The 27,217-nt window shown below is 37.9% G+C and overlaps 2 protein-coding genes across 2 annotated transcripts in view; both read right to left on the bottom strand.

The window, feature by feature from the left end:
* Positions 1 to 2,009: 2,009 nt before the first annotated feature.
* LOC133644376 (putative claudin-24) lies at positions 2,010 to 2,831 on the bottom strand. The gene has a single exon (XM_062038797.1). The coding sequence runs from the start codon at positions 2,643 to 2,645 to the stop codon at positions 2,010 to 2,012; it is 636 nt and encodes a 211-aa protein (XP_061894781.1). The 5' UTR covers positions 2,646 to 2,831.
* A 14,965-nt stretch (positions 2,832 to 17,796) lies between these two features.
* The window catches only part of LOC133644804 (protein WWC3-like), a 107,580-nt gene continuing 98,159 nt past the window's right edge, over positions 17,797 to 27,217 (bottom strand). Inside the window, 7 exon segments of the mRNA XM_062039550.1 lie at positions 17,797 to 18,294; positions 20,464 to 20,591; positions 20,664 to 20,894; positions 20,986 to 21,078; positions 26,157 to 26,321; positions 26,390 to 26,510; positions 26,593 to 26,702. Of these exon segments, the coding sequence (XP_061895534.1) occupies positions 18,228 to 18,294; positions 20,464 to 20,591; positions 20,664 to 20,894; positions 20,986 to 21,078; positions 26,157 to 26,321; positions 26,390 to 26,510; positions 26,593 to 26,702 (915 nt within the window). The 3' untranslated portion in view covers positions 17,797 to 18,227.

The following is a 27,217-nucleotide window of genomic DNA, read 5'->3' as shown; positions in this document are numbered from 1 at the left end:
TGGCGGAAAAAAGGACTAAAAAGTTTGATCGCTAACCTTAGCAATTTAGCATTTAAGCACTCTTACACTTAAATCCAACTACCACTTAATTGCTGGTCTGTTTTTGTTGTTTTGTTGTTGTTTACGTTCTTGTTGTCCTGTTGTTTGGATCTTTTGCCATTGACTGAAAATTAGCCACTGGCTACAATCTTACATGTTTACACTTCTGTGTTCTTCAATATGTACTATCCCTGTTTTTTGTTTTTTTTAAATGAACCACCCCCCCAAAAAAAAAATCGTTAGAAGAAAGCTAACGCAAGCATGCTAATAGTTAGCATGTGTCAAGTACCAAGTTATATGCCTCTGAGGTGTATGGCGACAAACTAAGCTAAAAAAAAGGTTAGCATGCTAACAGTTAGCATGTGTCAAGTACCAAGCTATTTGACTCTGAGGTGTATGGCGACAAACTAGGCTTAAAAGAGTTAGCATGCTAACAGTTAGCATGTGTCAAGTACCAAGTTATATGATTCTGAGGCGTATGGCGACAAAATAGCCTAAAAAAGTTAGCATGCTAACAGTTAGCATGTGTCAAGTACCAAGTTATATGATTCTGAGGTGTATGGCGACAAATTAGGCTAAATGTTTTAGCATGCTAACAGTTAGCATGTGTCAAATACCAAGTTATATGATTGAGGTGTATGGCGACAAACTAGGCCAAAAAAAGTTAGCATGCTAACAGTTAGCATGTGTCAAGTACCAAGTTATATGATTGCGGTGTGTGGTGACAAACTAAGCTAAAAAAGTTAGCATGCTAACAGTTAGCATGTGTCAAGTACCAAGCTATATGACTCTGAGGTGTATGGCGACAAAATAGCCTAAAACAGTTAGCATGCTAACAGTTAGCATGTGTCAAGTACCAAGTTATATGATTCTGAGGTGTATGGCGACAAATTAGGCTAAAATTTTTAGCATGCTAACAGTTAGCATGTGTCAAATACCAAGTTATATGATTGAGGTGTATAGTGACAAACTAGGCCAAAAAAAAGTTAGCATGCTAACAGTTAGCATGTGTCAAGTACCAAGTTATATGATTGCGGTGTGTGGTGACAAACTAAGCTAAAAAAGTTAGCATGCTAACAGTTAGCATGTGTCAAGTACCAAGTTATATGACTCTGAGGTATATGGCGACAAAATAGCCTAAAACAGTTAGCATGCTAACAGTTAGCATGTGTCAAGTACCAAGTTATATGATTGTGAGGTGTATGGCGACAAATTAGGCTAAAATTTTTAGCATGCTAACAGTTAGCATGTGTCAAATACCAAGTTATATGATTGAAGTGTATAGTGACAAACTAGGCCAAAAAAAAGTTAGCATGCTAACAGTTAGCATGTGTCAAGTACCAAGTTATATGATTTAGGTGTACGGCGACAAACTAAGCTAAAAAAGTTAGCATGCTAACAGTTAGCATGTGTCAAGTACCAAGCTATATGACTCTGAGGTGTATGGTGACAAAATAGGCTAAAAAAGTTAGCATGTGTTAAGTAGCAAGTTATATGACTCTGAGGTGTATGTTGACAAACAAAGCTTAATAAAATTAGCATGCTAACAGTTAGCATGTGTCAAGTAGCAAGTTATATGATTCTGAGGTGTATGGTGACAAACTAGGCTTAAAAAAGTTAGCATGCTAACAGTTAGCATGTTTCAAGTAGCAAGTTATATGATTCTGAGGTGTATGGCGACAAAATAGCCTAAAAAAAGTTAGCATGCTAACAGTGTGAAGTACCAAAACAAAGTTGGCCACAGGAACATTAATGATTCACAAACAAACAAACAAACATACATTTAAACAAAGTTGTTGACATAATTCTCACTTTTCGTGCTGGTTTGCAATCACAACATTTTAAGCTAGCAGGACACGGTTTGATGCCAAAGTAGATTTAATATTTCAATGAAAAGTACAATCAAGTCAGTAAAACATTTCAATGCTAAAATAAAAACTTTTGTACGACACAATTTGATTTGATTTCCTTCATACGTACTCGGCCCCAGGGGACGAGCGCGGCGCCGGCCGGGGCCGAGGAGGGCGCGGCGCCGCGGAGCTCCAGCAGGAGGAGACGAGCAAGACGAGGCCGGCCGCCAGGAGCAGGAAGCCCCCCGCCCAGCCGCAGAACAAGGCGTCCCCGAACTCCCAGCGCGGCACCACGTCGGGCACTGTGTCGTCGAAGAAGCGCACCACGGCCAGGTGCGCCACGTAGGACACCGGCACCAGGCACAGCAGCCCCGCCAGCATCCCCAGCACGCCGCCCGCCACCGTCAGCGTCCTCTTGGCGCCGCTGTCGCCCCCGCAGCTGTTGACCAGCGAGATGCCCGGCAGGGCCAGCAGGAAGCCCAGCACGCCCACGGCCAGCGAGGCGCAGGTGAGCACCCGGGCCAGCTTGAGGTCCGGGGACAGGCCCAGCAGGGAGTCGTAGCGCCGGCACTCCACGGCGCCCACGTCCTGCACCACGCAGGTCTCCCACAGGCCCAGCTCGTAGCGTTCCACCGGCAGCAGCGCCGTGGACATGCTCAGCCACTGCGGCGACACGGTGGCCCCCAGGGCGCACAGCCAGGCCCCGGCGTAGACCAGCATGGCCAGCAGCTCCAGGGCGCGGGCGCACTCGTCCATGCTCGACGCTCCCGAGAGAGGCGGGTGGGGGGGGGCACAGAGTGTTGCACTCAGACCGCTCCTCTGCTCAGAACAAGCATGCAGGCGAGGAGGCCAGGGGCCCGCCCCTTTGCGGCCCCCCCTGCTTCCTGTGCCAATGGGCAGCAGGTGGGCGGCAGCTTGTCCTTGGTGAGACTCTTGTGTGCAAACTACTGTGCTCCAGTCCTGACACAGACCGTTTCAGAGAAAAACAAGACGTCACAACACCCTTTCAGATTAAAACCTGCCATTCTGGGAAGGCCTCGTCAGGACCTTTAATTTGACATACGACATGGCGGGGTTTGTCCCATAATCATTTTTGGATTTTTTTTTTTACCGCTGACCTTTGACCTCCAACGAGCACCTTCAAGTATCGCCACAAAACATCTCACCTGGGCGCTCACCTGCACAAACAAGGGGTAAACAGCTTTTTGTGCTTGTTATTTAGGTTGTCCCGATACAACATTTTCACTTTTGATACGATACCGATATTGATACGATACCGATACTGATACTGAGATGATACTGATATGATACTGACATGATACTGATACTGATATTGATACCGATACAATACCGATATCGATACGATGCGATATCAGCAGGAATCATACCCACCCCGTATCATTTAGTCGTGTGGAATGTGAGAAAAGGTTTGAGCAAGTGAAATGAGGAAAAACACGAACATATTCAGCATCAACTGTCTGGAACGGACCTAGTGGTCACAATAATTCACGAAGTTGAGCTCATGATGCGGACACGTTTGTTACTGGACATTTTCTAATACGCTTCTGCCTTGGAGATTTTGTTCGTGAAAAGTAATATGCAAATATAGCTGCTAGATACTTGTTTATGTTGACAAATGTGCTGTTTTATAATCTTGACCTTTGTCTAGCTGGTGTGCCATTGTGTGCTTAGCTGTTGTGTAGCTGCTCGCTTCTAAGAGCTTATAGCCTAGCATGTTTACCTTTTGTAAAGGACTTTGGTAAAATACAAGAAAACTTTGTTTGCTTATTGGAGGAATAGTTATTATGACCTGTGTGGAAAGGACGTATGCTGTCTTTAAATTGAAGTGGAAAAATATTATTAAAAAAAAAAATTAAAATAACAAAAAATTTAAAAAATACATCAAATAAATTTAAGTAAAAAGTTGCAGTAGAGGGGTCATTTTCTTATCGGCCATACATACTTACAATCCATTAAGTCAAGATCTTGATTTATTAAGTTAAATGATGCGGACACGTTTGTTACTGGACACTTTCTAATACGCTTCTCTGCCTTGGAGACTTTGTATGTGAAAAGTAATATGCAAATATAGCTACTTGATACTTGTGTATGTTGACAAATGTGCTGTTTTATAATCATGACCTATGTCTAGCTTGTGTGCTATTGTGTGCTTAGCTGTTGTGTAGCTGCTCGCTTCGAAGAGCTTATAGCATGTTTACCTTTTGTAAATGACTTTGGTAAAATACAAGAAAACCTTCTGTGCTTATTGGAGGAATAGTTATTATGACCTCTGTGGAATGGACGTATGATGTCTTTAAGTTGAAGTGGAAAAATATTATTTAAAAAAAAAATTTAAAATAACAAAAAATCTAAAAAATATATAAAATAAATTAAAGTAAAAAGTTGCAGTAGAGGGGTCATTTTCTTATCGGCAATACATACTTACAATCCATTAAGTCAAGATCTTGATCTAATAAGTTGAATGATGCGGACACGTTTGTTACTGGACACTTTCTAATACGCTTCTCTACCTTGGAGACTTTGTTTGTGAAAAGTAATATGCAAATATAGCTACTTGATACTTGTTTATGTTGACATATGTGCTGTTTTATAATCATGACCTATGTCTAGCTGGTGTGCTATTGTGTGCTTAGCTGTTGTGTAGCTGCTCGCTTCTAAGAGCTTATAGTCTAGCATGTTTACCTTTTGTAAATGACTTTGGTAAAATACAAGAAAATCTTGTTTGCTTAATGGAGGAATATTAATTACTACCTGTGTGGAATGGATATTTGCTGTCTTTAAGTTGAAGTGGAAAAAATAGTTTAAATTTTTTTTTAAATAACAAAAAATTAAAAAAAATTAAATAAAGTAAAAAGTTGCAATAGAGGGGTCATTTTCTTATCGGCAATACCTACTTATAATTCATTAAGTCAAGATCTTGATCTAATAAGTTGAATGATGCGGACACGTTTGTTACTGGACACTTTCTAATACGCTTCTCTGCCTTGGAGACTGTTTGTGAAAAGTAATATGCAACTATAAATACTTGATACTTGTTTATGTTGACAAATGTGCTGTTTTATAATCATGACCTATGTCTAGCTGGTGTGCTATTGTGTGCTTAGCGGTTGTGTAGCTGCTCGCTTCGAAGAGCTTATAGCATGTTTACCTTTTGTAAATGACTTTGGTAAAATACAAGAAAACCTTCTGTGCTTATTGGAGGAATAGTTATTATGACCTGTGTGGAATGGACGTATGATGTCTTTAAGTTGAAGTGGAAAAATATTATTTAAAAAAAAATTAAAATAACAAAAAATTTAAAAAATATATAAAATAAATTAAAGTAAAAAGTCGCAGTAGAGGGGTCATTTTCTTATCGGCAATACATACTTACAATCCATTAAGTCAAGATCTTGATCTAATAAGTTGAATGATGCGGACACGTTTGTTACTGGACATTTTCTAATACGCTTCTCTACCTTGGAGACTTTGTTTGTGAAAAGTAATATGCAAATATAGCTATTTGATACTTGTTTATGTTGACATATGTGCTGTTTTATAATCATGACCTATGTCTAGCTGGTGTGCTATTGTGTGCTTAGCTGTTGTGTAGCTGCTCGCTTCTAAGAGCTTATAGCATGTTTACCTTTTGTAAATGACTTTGGTAACACACAACAAAACCTTGTTTGCTTTTTGGATGAATATTTATTACCACCTGTGTGGAATGGACATATGCTGTCTTTAAATTGAAGTGGAATATTTTTTTTATTTTAAATGTATACAAAATATAAAATAAACTAAAGTAAAAAGTTGCAATAGAAGGGTGATTTTCTTATCGCAATACATACTTACAATTCATTAAGTCAAGCTTGTGATCTAATAAGTTGAATGATGCGGACACGTTTGTTACTGGACACGTTCTAATACGCTTCTCTGCCTTGGAGATTTTGTTTGTGAAAAGTAATATGCAACTATAGCTACTTGATACTTGTTTATGTTGACATATGTGCTATTTTATAATCATGACCTATGTCTAGCTGGTGTGCTATTGTGTGCTTAGCTGTTGTGTAGCTGCTCGCTTCTAATAGCTTATAGCATGTTTACCTTTTGTAAATGACTTTGGTAGCACACAACAAAACCTGGTTTGATTATTGGAGGAATAGTTATTATGACCTGTGTGGAATGGACATATGCTGTCTTTAAGTTGAAGTGGAATTAAAAAAATAATAAGAAATTAATAAATAAACTATATAAAAACTATAAAATAAAAAGTTGCAGTAGAGGGGTCATTTGCTTATCGGCAATACTTACAATTTAAGTTGAATGATGCGGACACGTTTGTTACTGGATACTTTCTAATACGCCTCCACAAATGTGGTTTTATTGTTCAATGATTATTAGGTATGTCCAGCTTGTGTGCTAGCGTGTGCTTATCTGTTGTGTAGCTGCTCGCGCCTAGCAGTCTATAGCCTAGCATGTTTCCATCCATCCATTTTCTACCGCTTGTCCCTTTTTTCAGGCAGAAGGCGGGGTATGTTTATCCTTTGTAAATGACTTTAGTGAAATACAAATGTGTTGGGGTTTTTTTGACCCTGGAACTTTTTGCGGTGTGGAAGTGTGAGACGCCAACAAGGCTCGATGGTCAATCTCCCTAAATGCGAGTGTTTGTGTGCGGGTTTGAATCCCTTGAAGGAAGCTTATTGTGTCGCTGATGTGGGAAATGTCCCGTAGGAGGCGCTGTCGGTGCCCGCAGGAGATGTGCAGATAAATACTCCCCCTCAGGTGGAGAACAAACGCTCAGCTGACTGCGATGACGTCAGCAGAGGCGCTCGTGTTGACTCGTCGCTCCTGTTTGTCCTCCTCAGCATGTGCTCGCCTTTGCACACGTTCACTGACTCTGTGAAACAGCGACCTCTGCTGGCGAAAAAAAGGTAATGACAGCGTGCTCAAAAATCATGAATACCGTAATTATGCTATTAATATTATTGTATTATACTTGTAGAATATGGTAATGTTTCAGTATGGGTTTATCATAAATTGTGCAATTTGATATCAGGGGTTTGCTGATATTAACATTAAAATCCACTTTTTACTGTCATGTAAATAAAATGCTGGAATATTTCGAATGTTTTACTTTTTTTTTTAACGTCAATAAACAAGCTAACTGACTTACGAGCTAACCACTGTTTAGCGAGCTATGCGCTACAATGCCTTTGATGAGTGGATGCTTTTATTTTGACAACAGGTTAGCACTGGTAACGCTACAAAATGTGTTTGTATGCTCTTATTTTGACATTTAACGCTGCGGTTCAGTTTGAATAATGATTTTATTTGGACAATATTGCAGATATGCTTGAATTATTCTATTTTTGACAAGATGTAAACCTGCAAATGTGCTTGAATACTTTTTTTAAAAAATTTGACAAGACTGCAGATGTGTATGAATGCTTTTATTTTGACAAGACTGCAGATGTGCTTTAATTTTGACACGACTGCAGATGCGCTTTTATTTTGACGAGACTGCAGATGTGTATGAATGCTTTTATTTTGACAAGACTGCAGATGTGTATGAATGCTTTTATTTTGACAAGACTGCAGATGTGTATGAATGCTTTTATTTTGACAAGGCTGCAGATGTGTATGAATGCTTTTATTTTGACAAGACTGCAGATGTGTATGAATGCGTTTATTTTGAGGAGACTCCGCATGGGTTTGAATGCTTTTATTGTGACAAGACTGCAAATGTGCTTGGATGCTTTAATTTTAAAAAAGATGTAAGACTGTCAATGTCCTTGGATGCTTTTATTGTGACAAAACGGCAGATGGGCTTGAATGCTTTTATTTTTACGAGACTGCAAATGTGTTTAAATATCTTTTATTTTGACAAGACTGCAGGTGTGCTTGAATGCTTTAATGTTGACAAGACTGCAGATGTGTATGAATGCGTTTATTTTGAGGAGACTGTGCATGGGTTTGAATGCTTTTATTGTGACAAGACTGCAAATGTGCTTGAATGCTTTTATTTTGACAAGATGTAAAGACTAGATGTCCCAGGATGCTTTTATTTTGACAAGACTGCAGATGTGCTTGAATGCTTTAATTTTGACATGCTTGAATGCTTTAATGTTGACAAGACTGCAGATGTGTATGAATGTTTTTATTTTGACAAGACTGCAGATGTGTATGAAAGCTTTTATTTTTTCATACTTGCCAACCCTCCCGTTTTTAGCGGGAGGCTCCCGGTATTCAGCGCCTCTCCCGATAACCTCCCGGCAGAAATTTTCTCCCGACAAACTCCAGGTATTCAGCCGGAGCTGGAGGCCACGCCCCCTCCAGCTCAATGCGGACCTGAGTGGAGACAGCCTGTTCTCACGTCCGCTTTCCCACAATATAAACAGCTTGCCTGCCCAATGACGTCATAACTGTAGAATGATCGAGGGCGAGTTCTTGGTTTCTTATGTGGGTTTATTGTTAGGCAGTTTCATTAACGTCCTCCCAGCGCGGTAACAACACACAACAACAGCAGTCACGTTTAGTCTACCGTAAAGCAGTTTGTCTGCCGTAAACAGCAATGTTGTGACACCTTAAACAGAACACTGAAATTCAAGTATATATATATATATATATATACATATATATATATATATATATAGCTAGAATTCACTGAAAGTCAAGTATTTCATACATATGTGTGTATATATATGTATATACATATATATATGAAATACTTGAGTTGGTGAATTCTAGCTTAAATATATTCCCCTCTTAACCACGCCCCCAACCACGCCCCCGACCCCCCACCTCCCGGTATAGGAGGTCTCAAGGTTGGCAAGTATGTTATTTTGACATGCTTGAATGCTTTAATGTTGACAAGACTGCAGATGTGTATGAATGCTTTTATTTTGACATGCTTGAATGCTTTAATGTTGACAAAACTGCAGATGTGTATGAATGCTTTTATTTTGACAAGACTGCAGATGTGTGTGAACGCGTTTCTTTTGAGGAGACTGCGCATGGGTTTGAATGCTTTTATTGTGACAAGGCTGCAAATGTGCTTGGATGCTTTTATTTTGACAAGATGTGAGACTGTAGATGTCCTTGGATGCTTTTATTTTTGACAAAACTGCAGATGGGCTTGAATGCTTTTATTTTTACGAGACTGCAAATGTGTTTAAATGCTTTTATTTTGACAAGACAGCAGATGTGCTTGGATGCTTTTATTTTGACAAGACTGCAGATGTGCTTGAATGCTTTAATTTTGACATGCTTGAATGCTTTAATGTTGACAAAACTGCAGATGTGTATGAATGCTTTTATTTTGACAAGACTGCAGATGTGTGTGAACGCGTTTCTTTTGAGGAGACTGCGCATGGGTTTGAATGCTTTTATTGTGACAAGACTGCAAATGTGCTTGGATGCTTTTATTTTGACAAGATGTAAGAATGTAGATGTCCTTGGATGCTTTTATTTTTGACCAAACTGCAGATGGGCTTGAATGCTTTTATTTTTACGAGACTGCAAATGTGTTTAAATGCTTTTATTTTGACAAGACAGCAGATGTGCTTGGATGCTTTTATTTTGACAAGACTGCAGATGGGCTTGAATGCTTTAATTTTGACATGCTTGAATGCTTTAATGTTGACAAGACTGCAGATGTGTGTGAATGCTTTTATTTTGACAAGACTGCAGATGTGTATGAACGCGTTAATTTTGAGGAGACTGCAAATGTGCTTGGATGCTTTTATTTTGACAAGATGTGAGACTGTAGATGTCCTTGGATGCTTTTATTTTTGACAAAACTGCAGATGGGCTTGAATGCTTTTATTTTTACGAGACTGCAAATGTGTTTAAATTAGGGATGGGCAAATTAATGCGTTAATTTCGAGTTAACGCATCAATCTATTAACGCCGACAATTTTTTTTATCGCGCATTTGCGTATGTTGTTTACATGCTTTTATTTTGTTAACGCCTATCGCTGTTTCCTGCGGAAAAGGAAGGAGAACGCGGAAGAAAACAAAACCAGCATGGAGAAGAAGGGTAACTCAACAGAACTTTTACAGGGTAATTTTCATTATAAAGTACTTCTAGGCGGCGGATTTGACAGAAGCAAAGTGGTTTGTAGCCACCGCCAAGCTGAATTGTCTTATCACAGGAGTACTTCCGGTCTAAAATATCACCTTAACGCGAAGCACACTGTTGATGCCAGCAAACCATTCAACAAAGCAGGAAGTGGAGCCAGGCTTCGGCAGACTACGTTAAATGCAGCGTGCGGGAGAAATATAGATAAACCAGAGCAAGAGAAGCTAACAAATGCCATAACGAAGTGGATAGTTACAGACTGTAGGCCCATTAGTGTTGTGGAAGACGCCCGTGTTGTACCGAAATCTGTTACCCATCGGAATTTGTAACTCCAGGGGGCGATGTTGCCATGGCGTTTGTTTGATGGTTAAACGGCAAGCCCAAAGAGGAGGAGAAGAAGAACGCTCGCGTAAATGGCGTAAACTATCCTTAATGCTGAAACGTCAGTTGTCAGAATTTCAGCATTAATAAATTACACATAACAGCTGATACAATGGACTCATACTATAATGAAAGTAAGTCATTGATTTCCAGAATATGTGTAATTTATTAATGCTGAAATTCTGACAGCTGACGTTTCAGCATTAAGGATAGTTTACGCCATTTACGCAAGCGTTCTTCTTCTTCTCCTCCTCCTTGGGCTTGCCGTTAACCATCAAACAAACGCCATGGGAACATCGCCCCCTGGAGTTACAAATTCCGATGGGTAACAGATTTCGGTACAACACCTGCCTGAGAAACATTGTGTGAATGGCAACAATTAAGTGACAGCACGGATGAGCCGCCATCAAGACGCACCAAGAATACACGACTTGTATGAAAAGGAGAGGACTATAAAAGTGACAACTTTACAACGTGCAGCTGTAGTTGCTCTCAGTGGGGACTACTGGACATCAATAGGTAAGCATAATTAACAAAGGTGGGTGCTGCATTCACATGTTCTGTCTATAATGAAAACAGAGGCGAGGCATTATGGAAAGGAAAATTAGAGGAAAATGTTTCTGCTGTTACCTCAGAAATTGCCTGGTCGGATGTTATGATTGTGGCTCAGGGATTTGTATGTAGATGATATTTATTTTCCATAACAAACAGGATAACTTAAATACCCTGGCAGTGGCAATAAACTTGAATGTTTGTATTGACATTTTTTGAGTTGATTTTCATAAAAGATGCTATTTAACTGCTACTATTTAACAAGTACTGATTTAAAGGCCTACTGAAACCCACTACTAGCGACCACGCAGTCTGATAGTTTATACATCAATGATGAAATCTTAACATTGCAACACATGCCAATACGGCCGGGTTAACTTATAAAGTGCAATTTTAAATTTCCAGCTAATCTTCCGGTTGAAAACGTCTATGTATGATGACGTATGCACGTGACGTCAATAGATAAACGGAAGTATTGTTACCCCATTGAATCCAATACAAAAAATCTCTGTTTTCATTTCAAAATTCCACAGTATTCTGGACATCTGTGTTGGTGAATCTTTTGCATTTTGTTTACTGAACAATGGAGACTGCAAATAAGAAAGTTGTAGGTGGGATCGGTGTATTAGCGGCTGGCTGCAGCAACATAACCAGGAGGACTTACTTGGATAGCAGACGCGCTATCCGACGCTAGCCGCCAACCGCACGGATGATCGGGTGAAGTCCTTCGTCGCGCCGTCGATCGCTGGAACGCAGGTGAGCACGGGTGTTGATGAGCAGATGAGGGCTGGCTGGCGTAGGTGGAGCGCTAATGTTTTTATCATAGCTCTGTGAGGTCCGGTTGCTAAGTTAGCTTCAATGGCGTCGTTAGCAACAGCATTGTTAAGCTCTGCCAGGCTGAGAATTATTAACCGTGTATTTACATGTCCATGGTTTAATAGTATTGTTGATCTTCTGTCTATCCTTCCAGTCAGGGATTTATTTATTTTGTTTCTATCTGCATTTGAGCCAGATGCTATCACGTTAGCTCAGTAGCTAAAGAGCTTCGCCGATGTATTGTCGTGGAGATAAAAGTCACTGTGAATGTCCATTTCGCGTTCTCGACTCTCATTTTCAGGAGGATATAGTATCCCAGGTGGTTTAAAATACAAATCCGTGATCCACAATAGAAAAAGGACAAAGTGTGGAATCCAATGAACCCTTGTACCTAAGTTACGGTCAGAGCGAAAAAAGATATGTCCTGCACTGCCTCTCTAGTCCTTCACTCTCACTTTCCTCATCCACGAATCTTTCATCCTCGCTCAAATTAATGGGGTAATCGTCGCTTTCTCGGTCCGAATCTCTCTCGCTCCATTGTAAACAATTGGAAAATATGAGGAGTCCTTCCTCTGGTGACGTCACGCTACTTCCGGTACAGGCAAGGCTTTTTTTTATCAGCGACCAAAAGTTGCGACCTTTATCGTCGTCGTTCTCTACTAAATCCTTTCATCAAAAATATGGCAATATCGCGAAATGATCAAGTATGACACATAGAATGGATCTGCTATCCTCGTTTAAATTTAAAAAATTCATTTCAGTAGGCCTTTAAATTGTGTTTGCACAACAAATGTTTTGGCGCTTTTGTTCATATGAGAGAATATTCCAATAAAGGTGCACTACACACTACTTTTGAATTCATTATTGGCTTTTGCGTATACAATGCAGTTATCACAAACTAGGAATTTGTCTTGGTGCAATCGTGCAACATAAAACACATATGACACATATTTGGTAATAAAAAGAGCTGTAACTGTGAATTGTGATTAATCAGAGAAATAGTGCGATTAACTATGATTAACATTTTTAATCGTTGCCCAGCCCTAGTTTAAATGCTTTTATTTTGACAAGACTGCAGATGTGCTTGAATGCTTTAATTTTGACATGCTTGACTGCTTTAATGTTGACAAGACTGCAGATGTGTATGAATGTTTTTGCTTTTATTTTGACAAGAGGTAAGGCTGTTTGGATGCTTTTATTTCGACAAGACTGCAGATGTGCTTGAATGCTTTTATTTTGACAAGAGGTCAGACTGTAGATATCCTTGGATGCTTTTATTATGACAAGAGGCAAAACTGCAGATGTGCTTGAGTGCTTTTATTTTGACAAGTAGATGTGCATGAATGCTTTTATTTTAATATTTTAAATGTGTTTTAAATTATTTTATTTTGACAAAACTGCAGATGTGCTTGAATGCTTTTATTTTGACAAGACTGCAGATGTGCTTGAATGCTTTTATTTTGACAAGAGGTCAGACTGTAGATATCCTTGGATGCTTTTATTATGACAAGAGGCAAAACTGCAGATGTGCTTGAGTGCTTTTATTTTGACAAGTAGATGTGCATGAATGCTTTTATTTTAATATTTTAAATGTGTTTTAAATTATTTTATTTTGACAAAACTGCAGATGTGCTTGAATGCTTTTATTTTGACAAGACTGCAGATGTGCTTGAATGCTTTTATTTTGACAAGACTGCAGATGTGTATGAATGTGTTTATTTTGAGGAGACTCTGCATGGGTTTGAATGCTTTTATTGTGACAAGACTGCAAATGTGCTTGGATGCTTTTATTTTGACAAGATGTAAGACTGTCTATGTCCTTGGATGCTTTTATTGCGACAAAACTGCAGATGGGCTTGAATGCTTTTATTTTTACGAGATTGCAAATGTGCTTGGATTCTTTTATTTTGACAAGATGTAACACGCAGATGTGCTTAGATGCTTTTATTTTGACAAGAGGTAAGACTGCAGTTGTGCTTGGATGCTTTTATTTTGACAAAGGTAAGACTGCAGATGTGCATAGATGCATTTATTTTGACAAGACTGCAGATGTGTATGAATGCTTTTATTTTGACAAGACTGCAGATGTGTATGAACGCGTTAATTTTGAGGAGACTGCACATGGGTTTGAATGCTTTTATTGTGACAAGACTGCAAATGTGCTTGGATGCTTTTATTTTGACAAGATGTAAGACTGTAGATGTCCTTGGATGCTTTTATTGTGACAAAACTGCAGATGGGCTTGAATGCTTTTATTTTTACGAGACTGCAAATGTGTTTAAATGCTTTTATTTTGACAAGACTGCAGATGTGCTTGGATGCTTTTATTTTGACATGCTTGAATGCTTAATGTTGAAAAGACTGCAAATGTGTATGAATGCTTTTGCTTTTATTTTGACAAGAGGTAAGACTGCAGATGTGTTTGGATGCTTTTATTTTGACAAGAGGTAAGACTGCAGATGTGCTTGGATGCTTTTATTTTGACAAGAGGTAAGACTGCAGATGTGCTTGGATGCTTTTATTTTGACAAGAGGTAAGACTGCAGATGTGCATAGATGCATTTATTTTGAGAAAACTGCAGATGTGCTTGGATTCTTTTATTTTGACAAGATGTAACACGCAGATGTGCTTGGATGCTTTTATTTTGACAAAGGTAAGACTGCAGATGTGCATAGATGCATTTATTTTGACAACACTGCAGATGTGCTAGGATGCTTTTATTTTGGCAAGAGGTAAGACTGCAGATGTGCATAGATGGATTTATTTTGACAACATTGCAGATGTGCTTGGATGCTTTTATTTTGACAATGCAGATGTGCATGGATGCATTTTTTTTGACAAAACTGCAGATGTGCTTGGATGCTTTTATTTTGACAAGAGGTAAGACTGCAGATGTGCTTGGATGCTTTTATTTTGACAAGAGGTAAGACTGCAGATGTGCTTGGATGCTTTTATTTTGACAAGAGGTAAGACTGCAGATGTGCATAGATGCATTTATTTTGACAACACTGCAGATGTGCTTGGATTCTTTTATTTTGACAAGATGTAACACGCAGATGTGCTTGGATGCTTTTATTTTGACAAGAGGTAAGTCTGCAGTTGTGCTTGGATGCTTTTGTTTTGACAAAGGTAAGACTGCAGATGTGCATAGATGCATTTATTTTGACAACACTGCAGATGTGCTAGGATGCTTTTATTTTGGCAAGAGGTAAGACTGCAGATGTGCATAGATGGATTTATTTTGACAACATTGCAGATGTGCTTGGATGCTTTTATTTTGACAATGCAGATGTGCATAGATGCATTTTTTTTGACAAAACTGCAGATGTGCTTGGATGCTTTTATTTTGACAAGAGGTAAGACTGCAGATGTGCTTGGATGCTTTTATTTTGACAAGAGGTAAGACTGCAGATGTGCTTGGATGCTTTTATTTTGACAAGAGGTAAGACTGCAGATGTGCATAGATGCATTTATTTTGACAACACTGCAGATGTGCTTGGATTCTTTTATTTTGACAAGATGTAACACGCAGATGTGCTTGGATGCTTTTATTTTGACAAGAGGTAAGTCTGCAGTTGTGCTTGGATGCTTTTGTTTTGACAAAGGTAAGACTGCAGATGTGCATAGATGCATTTATTTTGACAACACTGCAGATGTGCTTGGATGCTTTTATTTTGGCAAGAGGTAAGACTGCAGATGTGCATAGATGGATTTATTTTGACAACATTGCAGATGTGCTTGGATGCTTTTATTTTGACAATGCAGATGTGCATAGATGCATTTATTTTGACAAAACTGCAGATGTGCTTGGATGCTTTTATTTTGACAAGAGGTAAGACTGCAGATGTGCTTGGATGCTTTTATTTTGACAAGAGGTAAGACTGCAGATGTGTTTGGATGCTTTTATTTTGACACTGCAGATGTGCATAGATGCATTTATTTCGACAAAACTGCAGATGTGCTTGGATGCTTTTATTTTGACAAGAAGTAAGACTGCAGATGTGCTTGGATGCTTTTAGTTTGACAAGAGGTAAGACTGCAGATGTGCAGAGATGCATTTATTTTGACAAAACTGCAGATGTGCTTGAATACTTTTATTTTGGCAAGAGGTAAAATGCATTTATTTTGACAAAACTGCAGATGTGCTTGGATACTTTTATTTTGGCAAGAGGTAACACTGCAGATGTGCTTGGATGCTTTTATTTTGACAAGAGGTAAGACAGCAGATGTGCATAGAAGCATTTATTTTGACAAAACTGCAGATGTGCTTGGATACTTTTATTTTGGCAAGAGGTAAGACTGCAGATGTGCTTGGATGCTTTTATTTTGACAAGAGGTAACACTTTTGAATTAATTATTGGGTTTTGCGTATACAATGCAGTTAATCGTGATTAATCAGAAATAGTGCGATTAACTATTATTAAAATGTTTAATCGTTGCCCAGCCCTAGTTTAAATGCTTTTATTTTGACAAGACTGCAGATGTGCTTGAATGCTTTAATTGTGACATGCTTGACTGCTTTAATTTTGACAAGACTGCAGATGTGTATGAATGCTTTTATTTTGACAAGACTGCAGATGTGTATGAATGCGTTTATTTTGAGGAGACTCTGCATGGGTTTGAATGCTTTTATTGTGACAAGACTGCAAATGTGCTTGGATGCTTTTATTTTGACAAGAGGTAAGACTGTCGATGTCCTTGGATGCTTTTATTGTGACAAAACGGCAGATGGGCTTAAATGCTTTTATTTTTACGAGACTGCAAATGTGTTTAAATGCTTTTATTTTGACAAGACTGCAGATGTGCTTGGATGCTTTAATTTTGACATGCTTGAATGCTGACAAGACTGCAGATGTGTGTGAATGCTTTTATTTTGACAAGACTGCAGATGTGTATGAACGCGTTTATTTTGAGGAGACTGGCATGGGTTTGAATGCTTTTATTGTGACAAGACTGCAAATGTGCTTGGATGCTTTTATTTTGACAAGATGTAAGACTGTAGATGTCCTTGGATGCTTTTATTGTGACAAAACGGCAGATGGGCTTGAATGCTTTTATTGTGACAAAACGGCAGATGGGCTTGAATGCTTTTATTTTTACGAGACTGCAAATGTGTTTAAATGCTTTTATTTTGACAAGACTGCAGATGTGCTTGAATGCTTTTATTTTGACAAGACTACAGATGTGCTTGAATGCTTAATGTTGAAAAGACTGCAAATGTGTATGAATGCTTTTGCTTTTATTTTGACAGGAGGTAAGACTGCAGATGTGTTTGGATGCTTTTATTTTGACAAGAGGTAAGACTGCAGATGTTTGGGCGCTTTTATTTTGACAAGAGGTAAGACTGCAGATGTGTTTGGATGCTTTTATTTCGACAAGACTGCAGATGTGCGTGGATGCTTTTATTTTGACAAGAGGTAAGACTGCAGATGTGCTTGGATGCTTTTATTTTTACAAGAGGTAAGACTGCAGATGTGCATAGATGCATTTATTTTGACAAAACTGCAGATGTGCTTGGATTCTTTTATTTTGACAAGAGGTAACACGCAGATGTGCTTGGATGCTTTTATTTTGACAAGAGGTAAGACTGCAAATGTGCTTGGATGCTTTTACTTTGACAACAGTGCAGATGTGCTTGGATGCTTTTATTTTGACAAGAGGTAAGACTGCAGTTGTGCTTGGATGCTTTTATTTTGGCAAGAGGTAAGACTGCAGATGTGCATAGATGGATTTATTTTGACAACATTGCAGATGTGCTTGGATGCTTTTATTTTGACAAGAGGTAAGACTGCAGATGTGCTTGGATGCTTTTATGTTGACACTGCAGATGTGCATAGATGCATTTATTTTGACAAAACTGCAGATGTGCTTGGAATCTTTTATTTTGACAAGATGTAACACGCAGATGTGCCTGGATTCTTTTATTTTGACAAGAGGTAAGACTGCAAATGTGCTTGGATGCTTTTATTTTGACAAGCGGCAGGACTTTAAATGTGCTTGGATGCTTTTACTTTGACAACACTGCAGATGTGCTTGGATGCTTTTATTTTGACAAGAGGTAAGACTGCAGATGTGCTTGGATGCTTTTATTTTGACAAGAGGTAACACTGCAGATGTGCTTGGATGCTTTTATTTTGACAAGAGGTAACACTGCAGATGTTAGAAAAGAATACAGTGTTTGATGTTATACATGAAAGTGGGAATAAGGTCACGTGATTACAAAGTGATGTAAATATGTCTTTAAAGATGGAGGATAAGTAACAACACTCAAGTGCTATTTGTTCAAAGCTACAAAAGAGGCGTACAAAGCAGGAAGCAGTTTTTCTTTATCGGAGCTTTCTTTGACCTTTCTGCTGTCCTTCAAGGAAGAGTACTATAAATAAGTTACAGTACAGTCGAGGAATGGAAGACTTTCTTCATCATTTCGCCGCCGCAGACACTGCTGGTGGCGTGGGAGGAAAGTGGAAGCGAAAGTAGCTCCAATACTTCATGTGGAGTCGCGGCGTGCGTCACACGTCGTCAGCCGGCAGAGGAGGTATGTTGAACCTTGGTCTGGTGAAGAAGGCCATCTTCTCTCTGCAGTCACACACCGCAATGCACTTCTTCGTCAAGCAAGCACGCCCCCTGGTGGCTGACTACTCAACTGCATAGTACAACAAGCTTTCGATTCCACTACTTTTTTTTTTTATTACTTAAAAACAATCTTATTAATAAAAACATTTGTAAATGTCTTCAATGCAGTTTTGAATTTATTGTTTAAAAAAAAAAAAAAGGGATATGGTAATTCATATTTTATACTCAGTATTGTTTACCCCGATCATCCATACGTGAAATAAATAAATAATATACTGCAAAAATACAAAGTCCCTAAAGGGACATGGGGGAATTTTTTGAATTTTTAGTTTATTTTTTAGATATGTATCTTGTGTGCACAAGATACATATCTAAAAAAAATAAAAATAAAAATTATAATTTCCCTAATGTCCCTTTAGGGGCTCCGTACAAAAATAATACTACAATAATAAGAATAATAAAAATAAAAAATAAATAGCTCAATGACATATTTCTTAAATAATTTAGTTTTGATTAAAAAAAAATTAAAAAAAAGGCAAATTAGCTAAAAAATTATGATACTATAACCAAACAAAATACTGTAAAATATGTATTAAACAATATTGATGCATAAATAATTGGTAGTATTATAAATCTGTATTTTTAAATCCAATCATATACAGTACATACATTGCATATTTTAAATATCTTTTTAGAATATCACCTAAATTAAATCGTAATTTTACAAATATATTTCGTTATTTATTTTACATATATACCAACATTAACAACATTAATATAATTGGTATCATAAATGAACACATTCCATCAATAGAATATAATAATTTCATGTAAATACTTTCAAATATAAATACAAGTTTAACAAGAAGGCAAAAAAAACATAACAAATATTACATTAAATGAAATATACATTTTTAAGAACTAAAAATGTCAATGTGTAATTTACACGTATTATGTTAGGAAATATCATTTGGTAAAAGTATTGCAATAAAAAGAGCACTCTGATTTGGCAGGAAAGTAAAAATAAATAATAAATAAGTTAGTTAAAAGGTGTTAACTACCATTACAGCCCTTTGAGACACTTGTGATTTAGGGCTATATAAATAAACGATTGATTGATTGATTGATTGATTTTATGTTGTTTTCTTAATGTGAATGTGACCACTGGAGGGCGCTGTGATGACGCTAAAAAGGTCAAACAGGAAGTACACTAGTAACTAAAAAGTAAACAATAATAGTTAAAGACGTTAACTTATAGTTGGTTGTTTCCTGAATGTGACCACTAGAGGGCGCTGTGATGAAGTGACATGATGCTAAAGCTATAAAGGTCAAACAGGAAGTAACAATAACTAGTAACTAAAAATAAACAATACTAGTTGTTAAATATGTTAACTTATAGTTGATGTTTCCTGAATGTGACCACTGGAGGGCACTGTGATGAAAAGACATCACGCTGAAAGCTAGAAAGGTCAAACAGGAAGTGAAAATAACTAGTAATAAAAAGTAACTGTGTTAACTTATAGTTGATGTTTCCTGAATGTGACCACTTGAGGGCGCTGTGATGAATCGACATGACGCTAAAAGCTAGAAAGGTCAAACAGGAAGTAAAAATAACTAGTAACTAAAAAGTAAACAATACTAGTTAAATATGTTAACCTTATAGTTGATGTTTCCTGAATGTGACCACTGGAGGGCGCTGTGATGAAACGACATGACGCTAAAAGCTAGAAAGGTCAAGCAGGAAGTAAAAATAACTAGTAACTAAAAAGTAAACAATACTAGTTAAATATGTTAACCTTATAGTTGATGTTGTTTCCTGAATGTGACCACTGGAGGGCGCTGTGATGAAGCGACATGATGCTAAAAGCCAGAAAGGTCCAACAGGAAGTGAAAATAAAAAGTAAACCATACTAGTTAAATATGTTAACTTATAGTTGATGTTATTTCCTACATGTGACCACTGGAAGGCGCTGTAAGTAAGCGACATGATGCTAAAAGTTAGAAAGGTCAAACAGGAAGTAAAAATAACTAGTGATAAACAGTAAACATTACTAATTAAACATGTTAACTTATAGTTGATGTTTCCTGAATGTGACCACCGTGATGAAGCGGTAGAAAGGTGAAACAGGAAGTGTTTGTCACCTGAATGTCTGAACAGGAAGTGTTTGTCACCTGAATGTCTGAACAGGAAGTGGCTCCTTGTGGCTCTGCCCCCTCATCTGAAGGACCTCCTTGGAAGCCTTCCTGAGCCTCCTGCCCGCCTCCTCCTCCTGCCGCTGCTCCTGCTTGCTCTGACCCGCCTGCGCCACACCAGGTCAACACGGCGAGGTCAACGGGGGTCGCGGCCAGCAGGTGGGGTGACGACGCCTCACCTGTCTGTGGGCCTCTCTGAGGAGGCAGCGGAAGCGCTCGTCTCTCAGGGCCCAGTGAGGAAGCTCGCCGGCCTCGCTGAGCTGAGGTTCCTCCAGCCGCAGCTTCAGCTCCCTCAGGGCGCTCAGCTCCTCCATCAGCTGCCTCTGGCGCGTCCTGCAGGCCTGGAGGTCCAGCTCCAGGTCCAAGGAGGTGCGCGTGGGCTGCTCGGCCAGGGAGGAGCCGTACGACTGCTGCTGGGGGGGGGGCACGGACACGCTTAACCCAGACCGTGGTCAACTAGCTAGACCCTAGTCAACTAGAACTAGACAACAGTGTCTCTACCTGCTTGTAGCGCAGAGTTCTTCGCTCCAGAGTGTTTCTGACAAAAGGAGACTTCTTTGGCAGAGTCGAGCTGTCGCTGTCGCTGCGATATAGCTGGCAACAAACAAACATGTCAACAAACAAACAAATATGTCAACAAACAGACATGTCAACAAACAAATACATGTCAACTAACAGACAAACACATGTCAACACACATGTCAATAAACAAACAAACAAACACATGTCAACAAACAGACATGTCAACAGACATGTCAACAAACAAATACATGTCAACTAACTGACAAACACATGTTAACATACAAACACTTGTCAACAAACACATGTCAACAAACATGTCAACAAACATGTCAAAAAACAAATACATGTCATCTAACAGAAACATGTCAACTAACAGACAAACATGTCAACAAACACATGTCAAACAAACATGTCAATAAACAAATGTCAACAAACATGCCAACAAACACATGTCAAACAAACATGTCAACAAACAGACCTCAACAAACATGTCAACAAACAAACATGTCAAAAACAAACACATGTCAACAAACAGACATGTCAACAAACAAATACATGTCAACTAACAGACAAACACATGTCAACAAACAAACACATGTCAACAAACACATGTCAACAAACAAACACATGTCAACAAACACATGTCAACAAACAAATACATGTCATCTAACAGAAACACATGTCAACAAACAAACACATGTCAACTAATAGACAAACACATGTCAAACAAACATGTCAATAAACAAACACACACACGTCAACAAACATGTCAAAAAACGCATGCCAACAAACACATGTCAAACAAACATGTCAAAAAACAAACATGTCAAAAACAGACACATGTCAACAAACAGACATGTCAAGAAACAAATACATGTCAACAAACAAACAAACACATGTCAACAAAAGTGTCAATAAACAAATACATGTCATCTAACAGAAACAAATGTCAACCAACAAACACATGACAAACAAACATGTCAAAAAACAAACATGTCAAAAACAGACACATGTCAACAAACAGACATATCAACAAACAAATACATGTCAACAAACAAACACATGTCAACAAAAGTGTCAATAAACAAATACATGTCATCTAACAGCAACAAATGTCAACCAACAAACACATGACAAACAAACAAACACATGTCAACTAACAGACATGTCAACAAAGAAATACATGTCAACAAACAAACAAACATGTCAACAAACGTGTCAATAAACAAATACATGTCATCTAACAGAAACAAATGTCAACAAACAAACACATGACAAACAAACAAACACATGTCAACTAACAGACAAACACATGTCAACAAACAAAACAAACAAACACATGTCAACAAACAAATACATGTCATCTAACAGAAACACATGTCAACAAACAAACACATGTCAACTAATAGACAAACACATGTCAAACAAACATGTCAATAAACAAACACACACACGTCAACAAACATGTCAAAAAACGCATGCCAACAAACACATGTCAAACAAACAAGTCAAAAAACAAACATGTCAAAAACAGACACATGTCAACAAACAAATACATGTCAACAAACAAACAAACAAACACATGTCAACAAAAGTGTCAATAAACAAATACATGTCATTTAACAGAAACAAATGTCAACCAACAAACACATGACAAACAAACATGTCAAAAAACAAACATGTCAAAAACAGACACATGTCAACAAACAGACATACCAACAAACAAATACATGTCAACAAACAAACAAATACATGTCAACAAAAGTGTCAATAAACAAATACATGTCATCTAACAGAAACAAATGTCAACCAACAAACACATGACAAACAAACAAACACATGTCAACTAACAGACATGTCAACAAAGAAATACATGTCAACAAAAAAATACATGTCAACAAACAAACAAACACATGTCAACAAACATGTCAATAAACAAATACATGTCATCTAACAGAAACAAATGTCAACAAACAAACACATGACAAACAAACAAACACATGTCAACTAACAGACAAACACATGTCAAACAAACCTGTCAATAAACAGACACGTCAACAAACAAATACATGTCAACTAACAGACAAACACATGTCAACAAACACATGTCAACAAACGTGTCAAAAAACAAATACATGTCATCTAACAGAAACACATGTCAACAAACAAACACTTGTCAACAAACGTGTCAAAAAACAAATACATGTCATCTAACAGAAACACATGTCAACAAACAAACACTTGTCAACAAACGTGTCAAAAAACAAATACATGTCATCTAACAGAAACACATGTCAACAAACAAACACATGTCAACTAATAGACAAACACATGTCATACAAACATGTCAATAAACAAACACACACACGTCAACAAACATGTCAAAAAACGCATGCCAACAAACACATGTCAAACAAACATGTCAAAAACAGACACATGTCAACAAACAGACATGTCAACAAACAAATACATGTCAACAAACAAACAAACACATGTCAACAAACGTGTCAATAAACAAATACATGTCATCTAACAGAAATAAATGTCAAAAAACAAACACATGACAAACAAACAAACACATGTCAACTAACAGACAAACACATGTCAAACAAACCTGTCAATAAACAGACACGTCAACAAACAAATACATGTCAACTAACAGACAAACACATCTCAACAAACAAACACTTGTCAACAAACACATGTCAACAAAGAAACAAAACAAACAAACACATGTCAACAAACAAACATCAACAAACATGTCAATAAACAAATACATATCATCAAACAGAAACACATGTCAACAAACAAACAAATGTCAACTAATAGACAAACACATGTCAAACAAACATGTCGATAAACAAGCACACACACATCAACAAACAAATGTCAACAAACATGTCAAAAAACGCATGCCAACAAACACATGTCAAACAAACATGTCAAAAAACAAACATGTCAAAAAACAAACATGTCAAAAACAGACATGTCAACAAACAAATACATGTCAACAAACAGACATGTCAACAAACAAATACATGTCAACGAACAGACAAACATGTCAACAAACAAACAAACACATGTCAACAAACGTGTCAATAAACAAATACATGTCATCTAACAAATGTCAACAAACACATGACAAAAAAACAAACACATGTCAACTAACAGACAAACACATGTCAAACAAACCTGTCAATAAACAGACACGTCAACAAACAAATACATGTCAACTAACAGAAACACATCTCAACAAACAAACACTTGTCAACAAACACACACTTGTCAACAAACACATGTCAACAAAGAAACAAAACAAACAAACACATGTCAACAAACTAACATGTCAATAAACAAATACATGTCATCAAACAGAAACACATGTCAACAAACAAAAATGTCAATAAACAAACACATGTCAAATAACAGACAAACACATGTCAAACAAACATGTCAATAAACAAACACACACACGTCAACAAACAAACATCAACAAACATGTCAACAAACACTTGTCAAACAAACATGTCAACAAACAAATGTCAACACACATGTCCATAAACAAACATGTCAACAAACAAATAAACATGTCAATAAAAACACATCCCAACAAACAAACACATGGCAATAAACATGTAAACAAACAAACATGTCAATACACAAACATGTCAACAAACATGTCAATAAAAACACATGCCAACAAACAACCACATGCCAACAAACACATGGCAACAAACAACCACATGCCAACAAACAACCACATGCCAACAAACAACCACATGCCAACAAACACATGGCAACAAACAAACACATGGTAACAAACACATGCCAACAAACAAACACATGGCAACAAACAAACACATGGTAACAAACACATGGCAACAAACAAACACATGGTAACAAACACATGCCAACAAACAACCACATGTCAACAAAACAAACACATGGCAACAAACAAACACATGGTAACAAACACAACACATGGTAACAAACGCAACAAACACATGGCAACAAACAAACACATGGCAACAAACAAACACATGGTAACAAACACAACAAACACATGCCAACAAACAAACACATGCCAACAAACAACCACATGTCAACAAAACAAACACATGCCAACAAACAAACACATGGTAACAAACACAACACATGGTAAGGCAACAAACAAACACATGGTAACAAACACATGCCAACAAACAAACACATGCCAACAAACAACCACATGTCAACAAAACAAACACATGGCAACAAACACAACACATGGTAAGGCAACAAACAAACACATGGTAACAAACACATGCCAACAAACAAACACATGCCAACAAACAACCACATGTCAACAAAACAAACACATGGCAACAAACAAACACATGGTAACAAACACAACACATGGTAACAAACACAACAAACACATGCCAACAAACACATGGCAACAAACAAACACATGGAAACAAACACATGGCAACAAACAAACACATGGTAACAAACACAACAAACACATGGCAACAAACAAACACATGCCAACAAACAACCACATGTCAACAAAACAAACACATGGCAACAAACAAACACATGGTAACAAACACAACACATGGTAACAAACACAACAAACACATGCCAACAAACACATGGCAACAAACAAAAATGTCAACAAATAAATATACACATGTTAACAAAAGCTTGTTAAGAAACATGTCATCAAATAAACATGTCAACAAACAAACACATAAAACTAACTAATACCAATAAAGTAAAACAATTAATAACAATTAGCAACAACTAATAAAGTAACTCATACTAATAATTAACTCATACTAAATAAGTGAAGTAAATCATATCAATAAAGTAAAATAACTAATAATAACTAGTAAAAAAAACTAATAAAGTAACACATACTGATAAAGTAAAGTAACTAATACTAATGATGAACAAATACTAATAAAGTAAAGTAACTAGTACTAGTAAAGTAAAGTAACTAGTAAAGTAAAGTGAATGTGAAAATAAAAAGGAAAAAAACAAGATCAAGAAATGAAGTAAGGTAGAATATGTGAAAGGTCACAAAGGTTAAGGCACCATCATGAAAGAGCACCACAGTGTCAGTACAGCTAGTGAATGTGCCACACGCTCTCCATCAGAGGACTCACCCTGCAGACGTACTGACTGCGGGCGCCAGGAGAGAAGGTCTGCGAGCGTACGATGGCGCCGCCCCGCATGAAGGGTGAGGCGTGACCCCATCGGCCGCCCCGCTCTTTGGGTCGCACTCGCACCGGCTCTGGAAAGTGTCCGTCCGTCATGGTGGACTTCTCCACCTGCCAAGAAGCGACACTGGTCACGTCTCTTCCTGCTCAAAGGTTGAGGACCAGGTGCGTCTCACCACCTTCACAGCAGCCAATTTGCCAGACGGCCGCTCACAGCGCCCTCCGCTGGCCACGCAGAGAGCCTCCACGCACGCATTGCTGTTGCTGCAGCCGCTGTCCACAGACTCCGCCTGCCAGCTCCTGCACCACACACAATGTCAGCAGCACGTGAGGGAAAAGACCAGAAAGGGAATGTTCTTGCTCATGAGTTCCACGCCAGCACCTCTCAGACGTCACCTCCCCCGACTCCTCCTTTTTCTGCAGCCTCAGCGCGTCTGCGTCGCGCTCCTCCAGGCGGGCGCTGGTGCGAGACAGCAAGGTGCACACACTCTCCTGTCATGTCCAACAACACACAACACAAGTTGTCCCCAAAGCTGAGCTACACAACACCTGCAGCGGTCCTCTAATGCACAAAAGTGACACAATAATGACGCTCAAATGTCGCAAAAACCTGAATACCACATCTGACCCGCCCATAGATAGCCCACACAATTATGTGTGCGTGTGTATATGTATTAATTATGCATATAAATTATATATATATATATATATATATATATATATATATATATATATATATATATATATATATATATATATATATTTATATATATATATATATATGTATATATATATATATATATACACCAATTTTCTACCGCTTGTCCCTTTTTGGGGTCGCAAGGGGTGCTGAGGTATATAATTTATATATATATATATATATATATATATATATATATATATATATATATATATATACACATATACATGTATGTACATGTATATACGTATACATATGTATATACATGTATATACATATACATATGTATATACATATACATATGTAT

The sequence above is a fragment of the Entelurus aequoreus genome, linkage group LG27 (assembly GCF_033978785.1).
Source record: "Entelurus aequoreus isolate RoL-2023_Sb linkage group LG27, RoL_Eaeq_v1.1, whole genome shotgun sequence".
Taxonomy (NCBI): Eukaryota; Metazoa; Chordata; class Actinopteri; order Syngnathiformes; family Syngnathidae; genus Entelurus; species Entelurus aequoreus.
The sequence above is the reverse complement of the archived record's forward strand: the minus strand, read 5'-3'. Positions and strand labels throughout refer to the sequence as shown.

What these genes read in the sequence shown, in the direction of transcription:
- LOC133644376 (XM_062038797.1), bottom strand. Translation starts at nt 2,645, where the DNA reads ATGGACGAGTGCGCCCGCGCCCTGGAGCTGCTGGCCATGCTGGTCTAC.